This window comes from Prionailurus viverrinus, chromosome A2 (genome assembly GCF_022837055.1).
Source record: "Prionailurus viverrinus isolate Anna chromosome A2, UM_Priviv_1.0, whole genome shotgun sequence".
Classification (NCBI taxonomy): Eukaryota; Metazoa; Chordata; class Mammalia; order Carnivora; family Felidae; genus Prionailurus; species Prionailurus viverrinus.
This window is the reverse complement of record NC_062562.1, coordinates 141310555-141322588: the sequence shown is the minus strand read 5'-3', so window position 1 is coordinate 141322588 and position 12034 is coordinate 141310555. Positions and strand designations below refer to the sequence as shown.

At 37.2% G+C, this 12034-nt stretch overlaps 1 protein-coding gene across 5 annotated transcripts in view; it reads left to right on the top strand.

The window, feature by feature from the left end:
- Positions 1–12034, top strand: part of IQUB (IQ motif and ubiquitin domain containing) — a 64906-nt gene that overhangs the window by 29177 nt on the left and 23695 nt on the right. For all 5 annotated transcript variants that reach the window (XM_047849005.1, XM_047849007.1, XM_047849004.1 and 2 more), the window contains exon 8: positions 7458–7633. In XM_047849005.1, the coding sequence (XP_047704961.1) occupies positions 7458–7633 (176 nt within the window). The remainder of the gene's footprint in view (positions 1–7457; positions 7634–12034) is intronic.

The following is a 12034-nucleotide window of genomic DNA, read 5'->3' as shown; positions in this document are numbered from 1 at the left end:
AATTGTGTTTCCCCCCAAATTCACATGTTGAAGTCCTAAGCCCTAGCCTTTCCGAATGTGACTGAATTTGGAGATAGGACCTTCAAAAAAGCAATTCAGAAAAAATAAGGTTTTATGGATGAGCCCTAACCAGTATGACTAATATTCTTATAAGGAGAGATTAGGACACAAACAAACACATAGAGAAGATCATATAAAGACACTGAAGGATGATGGCCATTTAGAAGCCCAGGAGAGAGGTCTTCAGAAGAAACTAACCCTGCCATCACCTTGGTCTTGAACTTATCAATTCTAGAACTGTGAGGAAATAAACTTCTGTTGTTTAAGCCACCCAGTCTATGGTGCTTTGTTACGGCAACACTGGAAAATGAATTCAGCATTCCAATTTATTTGTTTGTTTGTTTTAATTATCATCATCCCTATGGAACATACCTTTTATGATATGGGGCAGAATCTCTCGTTTTCTTCAATGTCTTCTCTGTATAGCTCTGGAAACTGTCAATTCAGATAAAAAATAGGTTTTGTCCATCCACTCCTGATTCCTATGTGTGTCTATTCCTTATGAGTAGTTGGGACATGGTATTTTTCTGATGCCATGTTCCATTCCTTACCATAGGCTTACAGGGACATCTAATGGAGAATTGTATTGGAATTAAAGACCATTATTTTCATTTCTTTTTTTATTAAATTTTTTTTTCTAATGTTTATTTAGTTTTGAGACAGAGAGAGACAGAGCATGAAAGGGGGAGGGTCAGAGAGAGAGGGAGACACAGAATCTGAAACAGGCTCCAGGCTCTGAGCTGTCAGCACAGAGCCCCACGTGGGGCTCGACTCACGAACCTCTAGATCATGACCCCAGCCGAAGTTGGACGCTCAACTGACTGAGCCACCCAGGAGCCCCTAAAGACCATTATTTTCATTTCTAATTAGCTTCACTGGATTGTTTCCTTTTAAAAAGTCATACTATAATTTAAGCAAAATGTAAAGTCTGAATATATATATTCATATAAGTGAATTTGAGTGCATCTATCCAGACTCACCCGGTATTAATCTAGGAGAGTAGTATATTGCTCTTTGAGGTTGGCAGCATAGCTTAAATAATATCCTAGTGGCCTAAATTTATTACCAGTCCCAAAGGTTTCTGATGTAAAACTGGAAGTAAAATAGGCTTACTTATATCATTCAATTTTTATTTGCTTTCTGGGAACATCCACATAATCCCATAAGATAAATATTCTCAGTTATTATTTCCACAAGCAAGCAATTTTTCTTTTAATTCATACACTGCCTTTGGTTATATGGATTTTGTCAAAATTTTTAAAGTTCTTTTGGTTGGTAAAACTGCTCTTAAAGGATAAAGTCATCAATCATGGATTTCCTGGATTTTCACAACATAATTTAGCCCTTAAATTTACAACTCTTTTGCTGAAGACAATTTTGCTTTTAAATTTAAAAATCTTCTTTTTGAACAGACCAAGCTGTCCAGTGCCTGAATAATGTATTCCTGGTAAAGGGCAAAGTGGATTCTTACAAAGAGTACCACTGGCCTGTCCTTGGCCTCATCAGGATGGTTTCAAATTGGAAGTCGAGAGGAAGAAGAAATAGTATGATAAAAACTGTAAAACTAGATGTTATAACAGACAGTGGTTATAACAGACGAGGGCCAGAAACAACACTTTAGATATTTACCTTCCAATGCAGACACTGGTGTTAAAGTAAATCTGAAATTTTAATAGAAGGAGGAAAATATACTTTGTAATTATATAAATTATATATAAATGTGATGTATTTTGAAATATCCCTGCAATATGATGAGAAAATAATCATGCCTGTAATATAACAACGGAAGACTACACTTACTTAATTAAATCATACCTGGTAGAAGATAAGAGGAATCTTGGGTCAAGAAGAGATCTATCTAAAGGAAGTCTTTATGCCTAATGGTGAAAAATGTCAGGCTTTTGGGTAAAAATAAGTAGAAAGAGAAGTGAAAATTCTGTCCTCATGGAAGAATTTTATAGTGTCTCCAACTAGGGAGAGGCAAGGACATATTTAGGGCCTTCAAGAAAGCATTGTGTCTTTCTCACTTTTGTATGCACCATTGAAATTTATAGAGTTCCTTTCACATAATTGCTCAATACTTATTTTTGAGTGTTTTGAATTGACAAAGAAACGATAAGGTTTTGGCAGGTACAGTAACCAGATCAGGCCAACGAGTTTTTTAAAGTTCAGAGAAAAAATAGGTTTGATTCTATGGCCAGAGAATGCAGTTCATGAGACTCTGAAACTTTGTCATTCTGACAGTGTAATAATAAATTATCTCCATGAAAAGGGAAAGAATTAGATAGCTGGTTAGTAAGTGTGGCTTTCAGTAGTAGACCAACTAATTGATTCATAGAGAGACTGTCCAATGAAAAGATTACATGTTTTTGAAAAGTGGGAGAGCAGTGCTTAAGAGTCTGTAACATGGAACCAGACTGCCAGAGTTTGAGTCTTGGTGCCACTTGGACAAGTCTCTGTTTTCCTTAGTTTCCTTTTCTGTAAAAGAGGGGATAATAGTAGCACCTCCTTCACTGGTTTGTCAGGAGATTAAATGAGCTCATATGCATGAGGAGCTTGAGACAGAGCCTGACACATAGTAACCAGCACTCCATGGTAACCACCACTAACATGGTGTTAGTGTTATTTTTATTGTATTGTTTAGTTAGAAAAGAGGGGCCTAGGAATCAAAAAGCAAACAGGAGATGAAGTAAATAGTACAGTAAGAAAAAAAACAACAGGATTTTGTTCTCAGAGCAGCCTTAAGAATAGAAAGGAAGCTAAGGCAAAGTCTACACCTTAAAACCACGGTTCCTGTGTCTATTGAGAGAGAAGAGAATGAGACGTTGTAAGAGAGGTTGTTGTAGTTAAGCCAGCATATTCTTGTGTGTTCTGGGGTGACGGTGACTTGAACAAAACCAAAGCTGTGTAAACCTGCACAGGTGGAGGACAGGCTTGCCACCTGCGGGAAGGTGTCCATGAATGTCCTGCTCGTGAAAGTGCACGTGCAGGAGATCCTCTGTAAATTCCAGACTGAGGTTACTACGTGTACAATCACAAGGATGACTCAAAATGTGACACGAAAACATTTTCAGGAACAGTTCTGAATATCTGAAAACTTAGAATGAACTGAAGCTTACGATAAATGTCAAAGACTAGAGTGACTTTTTGGAATGTTTGTTCAGAATAAAGAACAATAGGTTGTTGCTTCAATTTTTGTTTGCTTCCACGTTCTATGAAGAACACAGATCAACCATGGTTGAATGAGTTCCCAGTCCTTGTGTGTTTATCCAGGTATCAAAGCCACTCCTAGTTACTTAAATAATAATGGGGAATGAGAGAAGTACCCAGCAGACATGATTTTCCAGAGGAGGTGTATGAGTAACTGTCACAAACATTACAGCTTTTTGTAAATCTTCCCCTGCCCTGACACACTTTTCAGAGGTACCTGATTTGAATCTCAGGCTTATTTCTGCAAAGTTCCCCAAAATTGTGTCACTTCAATTTTTTAGCATCCTATCCATTTTGATATGTAGTGGGTCTTTTTTTTTTCTTAATAGTTGACAGTCTTACTTTTAACTTCTTGTTTAAATTTTATTTTTGTTGGTATTTATTACATTTCCAAGCAGTTGGGACTATTCTTTTTAAACTTTTGGGTTTTTTTTAATTTTTTTTTTTAACGTTTATTTATTTTTGAGACAGAGAGAGACAGAGCATGAACGGGGGAGGGGCAGAGAGAGAGGGAGACACAGAATCAGAATCAGGCTCCAGGCTCTGAGCCGTCAGCCCAGAGCCCGACGCGGGGCTCGAACTCGCGGACCGCGAGATCGTGACCTGAGCTGAAGTCGGACGCTTAACCGACTGAGCCACCCAGGCGCCCCTAAACTTTTGTTTTTAATTCTAGTTTAATTGTACAGTATCAAAATGCAGTTTTGGCATTTCTGATTTGGGGAATTTGTTTTCTTTTATTCCTGCTGCTAGAATTTGTATAAATTTAATGCTTCATAGAGCTTTGAAAATAGGTATATTTTCAGCCTTTGTTGGTCAGAGCTTGAATCATTTAAATTTGTTAATCATATTGTTTAAACTTTTTAATGCTTTTAATACTTCTTTACTTGAAATAGATCGACTCATTTGTATTTTAATTATGTTTATATAAATAAAGTATGCTCACTCCAGGAGTATTTATAACTGATGGAAGTTTTGCTTTACAAGTTAGATGGGATGTGATTTTGCATATAGCATTCACGAGGGTCATACCTTTCATCATAAAATTGTCTCCTATCCCAATAACCGAATTTTGAATGTTTTCCCCTCTATTTTCAATATACTGTTAATATTGCTGCTTCTGTTTTCCTTTTTGTTCACATTTATCAACATTTTATGTATAACCTTTACTTTTGGTGTCACTTTGTTTTAAGTGTGTCTCTTGAAAACATGTCATTGGATAAAAAAATTGTTCTAACTTATTTTCAGTAAAAAAGTAACCATTTTATATTTTTCAATATAACTATGATGCTTGATTTTGCTTCTCTCACCTTGCTTTATACTTTCTCTTTTTAATTTTTTGCCTTTTTTTCATAAACAGTTGTGATTATTGTTTTCTGCATTGACTTGAAGTGTAGGCATTCTTTCATTCCTTCCTAAGGATTTTCAAAGACTTCCTTAAAACATAGTAAACTATCAAATAGATTAATCACTTGCTCTTTTCTCAAGCTCTAAGGCATTGAATTCAGGTTTACTACCTTCTTCTATGTCCGCTTTCTGAGATGAGACAGCAGCAGTTTGGGGGATGTTTGTGCCTGTTTGAGTGTCTTTTAGCAGTATCTGTGCGATAACTTAAATCCCCTGATTTCCAGTATATAGGTTGTACCTCTCTGACTTAAAGTACTGACTTGGGTCTCCTCCTCTCCTCTCCCATTTCATATTTCTTGGTTCATGTAACTGGGAATTTAGGAGAGGAGAGTTAGCCGCTTGTGCATAAAACTCCATCTTGTCAGAAATTTGGTATGCTATATTTCAAAGAGGTGCCGTGATAACAGAGCAGCTTGACCTTGATGAGACATGAAATTATATCAAATAATGTGCAATTTAGGAAAGGGAAGTGTTTATGTCTGGAAAAGAGAAAACCTAAATGGAACGTGACAGCTACCTTCAGATATCCAAAGGGATGCCATTTGGAACAAGGAATAGACTGACTCTGTTTCTTCACCAGCTGGTCCCAGGCCAGGGTGAGTGAATTAAACCTGTACAAACTGCGGCCAGGAGGACACTGTCTTACATGTGGGTGGGGTATTGAATCATTTGATTTCTAAGGTTCTTGCCAACACTATGCTTCTTTTAATGTAAATAGGTTTCTGAAATGTGGGCTATAAAACGATTTTCCCCCCAAATTTAGTGTGTGTAAGAATTGAATGAGACCCTTGTTAAAAATGCATGTATGTGAGCCCAGAAATTTTGACTTAGTTAAGTTTAGGGTAGGACGTAGTAATCCATTTTTCTCATGTAAGTTAATTCTGACAATATGCTGTTACTCTTAGGTAAAATGAGTTTATTAAAATACTATTCTTTGGCGTTTTATAATTTGCTCTTAGGATATTTTCATGCAACCCATTCTTTATGGATAGTAACCAACCATAAATATTATCTTAACTGAATTCATAGGTTTGAGTAAAAAGTAAATACAATTACTTTACAACATTTGCTGCTATAATTTAAGGTTTTGTAAGGATATGGTACCTAAGTGCTACCTAAGTAACCTAAAATGGTACCTAAGTGCTAGTATTGAAGAAAATAATTGAAGTCAACAATTCTGCATAAAACTGTCAATGTGGGTCCTAGTGGAAACAGACAACAAGATGTCACAGTAAAAGATAAAGGGGAAAGAGAGCAAGAAAAGTCTTCATCAAGATGCAGTTTGACACTTGTGGAAGTTGAGAGAGGGAAGGAAAGAGGACGAGGAATGGAGAGCCTCAAACAGATAACAGCTCTGAGGAAGTCTGAGCCAGCCGAGTGGTCAGCGCTGATCCAAGTAGCCACAGAAGAGATCACTGCTGGGCAGACACGGCCAGGCCCTGATTCCCCCTGGTTCTCGGTCATTGACTGGGAGCTTTGTGGGGAGAACACGGCTTCTGCTTCAGTATGGCGGCACATGTCAAGTGCTGCAGCTGAGACTGTAACCTGCCTGTATTCCTCACAACACGTATTCTCTCTTTTTCCATTTTCTTTCTTTCTTTCTTTCTTTCTTTCTTTCTTTCTTTCTTTCAAGAAGAGTAGATGAGGCTTGTCAGGAGGAAAAGTTGAATCATTTGCACATTATGCTTTTTCCCTTCCAGGTGGAAATTGTAAATGTGCATGCATGTTTATTTATACAGATAGATGCATCAGAAAATTGCTCTTCACTTTTTTGTGGTCAACATAAAAAATAATCGTTATTTTTAAAGCTAAGAAATTTGAGTCATCTGATGGAGGAATTTTGCTGGAAAGGTGAAAAGCAATTTAGTCATAGGTATTTATACATATATCAAAATATTAAGGAAGATAGATAGATAGATAGATAGATAGAGGAAATAACATGTTACTGTCTTTGGATCTTCTTTTGGTGGGGGGAGATATACAAAATGTCTTCCTAAGGGAAGTTATTCTTTTTTAAAATTGTTTTGTTTTATTTTTTTCATCATAAGTGTACTCCTTTTTTTAAGTAAGCTCTACAACCAACGTGGGACTCAAACTCATGACCCCCAAGCTCAAGAGTCACAGACTCTACCCACTGAGCCAGGAGCCCCAGCAAGTGTACTCCTTAATCCCTATCACCTGTTTAACCTATCCCCCCGCCCCCCACCCCTCTGGTAACCATCAGTTTGTTCTTTATAGTTAAGAGTGTATCTTGGCTTGCCTCTCTCTGTCTCTCTGTCTCTCTCTCTCTCTCTCTCTCTGTGTCTCTTTTTTTTTTTCTTCTTTGCTTGTTTGTTTTGTTTCTTAAATTCCACATATGAGTGAGGTCATATGGTATTTGTCTTTCTCTGACTGACTTATTTTGCTTAGGTAGCAAAACCAGGTATTCTCCTGAAAGATCTGAGTATCAGTACATGTTCATGGCTGCTACAAACCCAAACCATATATTTTTCAGTACGAGGGAGAGTATGTGCTTACTTGGAGGTGTGATTTGACATTATCTGGGCTGATTTCCTTTGGCTTCTCTTTATTTGACTTTAATTTTATTGCTTTAAGTTTCTCAGCTCCCATTTCATCCTACTTTTTCATATGTCAGGTGTACAATGTGAATGATAATGTTCATGTATAATTTTATTTAAATTGATACAAAAATAAAATACTGTTTGTCAGGATGTGATGGTAAAAAATTTTCTGAAAGATGTGGGATTTTAAAAACTCAAGAGTCTTTCATGTTATTCCTTTAGTCTGGCGGCAAGAAGAACTTGCACGCATTAACCAATCTTTCACTGGGGCTGAAAGGAAAGCTGCTTTGTGTGAACTTCTGGAAAAAGAGACCCAGATAATTGCTTCCATTGGGAGGCATAGATACATTGCATATACGGCAAACCAGGAAGCACTGATACAAGCTTTTTTGGATAAGGTTAGTAAAGTAACAATTATTTAAATAAGAATGAATCCTGAGTTTAAAAATGTAGAATAATGAACTAAAGAAGAGACTGACGTTGTACGAATTTTCATGTTTAAATTTTCTGTTTTTTTTTTCTTTTTTCTGATACAGCTTTAGATTTTTAACTGTGGCCTAGAATAACAATTGACAATTAACATGAAATTAATATGTTCTTAACTAAAAAGTTTAGGCCATGAAGGAAAAAATAAAGCTACCTTCCTCGTGACTCTGTTCATTTAGATTTAGGCTGGCTACAGAAGTTAGATCAATTACACACCCTGATGAAATGTAGAGTTATTGAAGTCACAAAATGTCTGGGTTTGGGATGCCTCATAGTAAGCAACCTGGGGAAAAGAGCTATAGATGAGTGTTTTTGCTTTTGCTCACCAGGTCATTAACTGACTGGAAGTTTCTGACCAAAAATGTATATGATTGTTGAAAACCATGAAAACATACAATTAAGGGAAAAACTAATTATCTTTTTGTGTTGAAACTGCCTGTTCTGTTTGATATTGATTGCATAGCCTGTTTCCATAGTGACCAGTCTCCTTTTGTAAATCTGATCTTTCCAAACAATTAAAAGCCAATCCAGCCACAAGAAGAAAGGGGATAGCATTCTTCTAGATCTTTGCCTATAGTGATTCTAGTTGTATGATTCTTGTTACTTGAGAACATTCATTTTTAAATACCATATTTTTTTGATACTCTAAATGCCCTCCTCTCATTTTACTAATACACTCTCCTTTGATCTCAAATTTTTCTTGTGGCTTTAACTACTACCTACATCCTGGAACTCCCTGCAGGTCCAGACCAGACCTCTCTAAGGAGCTTTGGAATCATGTATCCAAATGTATTACAACTTGCCTATTGTAATTGCTTTTGGGTGTCCCAACAGTACAGCTTAAGTTGACATGTCAACACTGAAATTATACCATCTCACCGTTCCCTGGTCCCGCATCTCCAAACAGATGCTGTTCTGTAGCACTCACATCATTATTCTTTATGAATGTTTCATCATCTGCTCAGTTGCTGAAGACACCTGGGCATTATCCTTGGCATCCCATCCAGCCACCAACCAGTTTGTTCTGCTACTTTATAATCGTCTCAATTCTTTACTTCCTTTTCAAACCCACTACTACTGTCTACAGGGAAATGGCTCTGCCATGGCACCCTGATGCCCTTGCATGAATCCAAACACGCCAGGTAGGCAAAAGACTTGATCCAGATTCAGTAGTGAATCTGAATCTTGGTGGAATGTCTTGTGATCCTGCTGGAAATTGAAAGGATGGGAGGTTTCTGAGGAGACGCTATGGAGCGGCTCCTCTCTTTGCTTTCCTATGTCCCCTGGGAAGCTGTCATGAGCCAGGCCTTGTCTTGTGTGTGTGTGAGATTGACAGTGACTTATCTGATTATGGATTTCCTTCTCATTTGGACTACTTCATGTCTCCAAATTAGGCTCTCAGCCTCCAGTCTCACTTCATAGTTCCCTCCTCTGTCATCCATACCATGGCCATAGTGACCTCACTAAACACATCTCTGCCCCTGCCCCTCCTTACTGCCCCTCAGGGATTTTCACAATTGATACTCAGCACACCGCACCTGCTGGTATCTCACTGTCATCTCTCCTTGCAAACTACAGCCACACCGCTCCAGCTATGTTCGGTTACTTGCACGTCCTCAGAAAGGTCACATGCTCTGCATGCTTGTGCATCCAGTGTTGTCTCTACATGGAGCATCCTTTACCTCCTTCATTAGTAGCTAGTTATACATCCTTCAAAACAAGCTCAGATACCCCTTCTTCCAGAAAGGACCTACTGATCCTCCTGCTTTAGCCTGTACTATATGCTTTCATGAGACCCTGTTTCACTTCTTAGTAAATAGTGGTCAATTTTTAAAATTTTTTTAAAGTAAACTTATTTATTTTGAGAGAGCGTGCAAGCAGGGGAGGGGCAGAGAGAGAGGGAGAGCGAAAATCCCAAAGAGGCTCCATGCTGCCAATGCAGAGCCTGACTTGGGGCTTGATCCCACAAATCATGAGATCAAGAGTCAGAAGCTTAACAGACTGAGACACAGGTGCCCCCGTAGTGGTCAGTTTTTATTGTATCTATTTACATGTCTGAATCATTCCTAGATACTGAGCTTCTTAAGCAAAGGTATTTTTTATCTCTGTATCTTCATGTTCTAGCATAGTGCATATCACAGAGTGTTAATACATGCTTATGGAGGAAGGCAGGAAGGAAAAATAAGAGACAGAAATAATGGTTGTGTAATTTCATATTTCAAGTATTGTCAAGAAATTATACAATGTAGATACTGTCACTTCAAATTGTTGAGTATCTTCATTCTAGGAAAGATATGTCTCCCGTATGGAAGCATAATATTCATACTTCTCCAGGATCATATTTCAAACTAAACTTATTCCTTTAGCAAGTTACTTTATCTTGAATCCAGCTTCATCACTGGGAACCATATTCCTTATGTGTCTGATTGTTAACCTTACCATTGGGACAGCATAGACCCAGGGCAACAGGGACCCAGAGTGTTTGAAGGAGCTGGGGGCCTCTGAGGTACAAGGGACAAGGAAGACGAGTGGCATCTGCCCTTCCTTATTTGAGGCTGGAGCTTCCACAGGAATTCCTACTTATGCTTTCTCTGATGCTTTGTTTCCTATGAACTATTTAAAATTCTTATTGTAAATACTTATACAGTGTCTATTCTTATTATGCCTTTATACACCACCCACCCCTCTCCTCACCCCCTCCAGGCCTCTGCCTAACATTGTATCTAAGCTTTTTTTTGAATTATAAAGCGTGTGAATGTAAGGTCCCAGCATTTCATATTGACTCTGGAGCCACTTAATGACCATTGTTTTCTTATGAAGTGTATGTAGCACTCTATGAAGGTCTTGAAATCTTGCCAAAAAAAGATGAGATAGAGAAATTTTGTTCATAGGATTTTTCACGAGGAAGAAAAATGTGGTCTTTGTTTTTGTTTTTTGTAAAAACTGTTAAGTTGTAGTGGAAAGTGCGACCCTGAAAGATCCCGAGTGTAGGAAGAATTGCCAGGAAAATGGAAATCTTTGACTGTTGCCAGGAGAGAAAAAGAGAAAGCATAGTGAGGAGACAGCTGGGCACAATATGGTTCCTCGTGACTTTTTAGTTATATTATAAAATAAATGAAACATTAAGTGCAAGATAATTTTTTTGGTAAGAGGAGTGAGAATGAGAGAAATGATTGGGCCTTAGTGTCCATACTGATTTAGGGCAGCACACAAAGAGGCAAGACCAGAAGACTGAAGGAACGATGGAAAAAATAGCTATACGAACTTGTAGAAATCAAGGGAAAGGCTTTTTGTGGATCATAGGTTTTAGAATTTGAGTTCTAAATCTATGGTTACATCAGCTGATGAACCAATTAATCTCACCCGTTCATAGGCTAAGATTTAGAGGAAATGGACATTTTAGCTGATACAAGGGAATTTTACCTCAGTTTTGACCAAAATGTTGTAGAGAGCAAGGAAAACACAACCAGAATGGAACTGCTACACTTGAAGTCAATCCTAGTCCATTACATAGACTAATTAGTCCAGTCTTTAAAAATATTAACAGTGACTTTGACATACTTTTAATCTGTTGTGGTAAATTATAAAGTCTTTGTTATTCTAATGCAAATTCATTCAAATCACCTTTTTGTATAGGATGCCATACTAAACATCATAGAAAGCAATTAAGATAGATTTTATAGTTTTTCCTGCAAATTCTTATACAATATCCATTCCTCTTTATGCCTGTCTACTTCGCCCCTCACACATGCCGAGCATTGTCTCTAATATTCAGGGGGACACAGTGCTGATTTCAAAAAAGTTGAAGTAACTTATTATCCTACAGTGTTTTTGATAACTAAGAAAAAATAGCTTATAATGAATCCCTGAAGCTAGACAAGGTCAGAGTTTTTTTCAAATGTCAAAACTAACAACGAGAGCCATAATGCTGATTTTCAGGTCCATGTTTAGCACTATAACACATAGATATATAAAAAAATATTTACTTTACTATCATTTGGAAATAACTGTCAACAATAGAATTTTATGTTTGGTTTTAGTTTAACTTCACTGTATCTAAATATTATGTGGTTTATTGAACTAATATTTTTAATCTTCTTATCATGGACATAGACATTAAACCAATCAGTTATTATAGATTCTATAGTAAGCCTTAATTCTCCATAAAAGGCTTAATCTAAATATTTTTGAAGTATTAGTTAATAATTTGTAATTTTAACACCTCAAACATTGACCTCCACAGGTTATCAGAGGTTAAAAACTCACAAGCTGACAGAGGTGAAAAAAAGCAAGTCAAGAAATTCGAGTGAAAA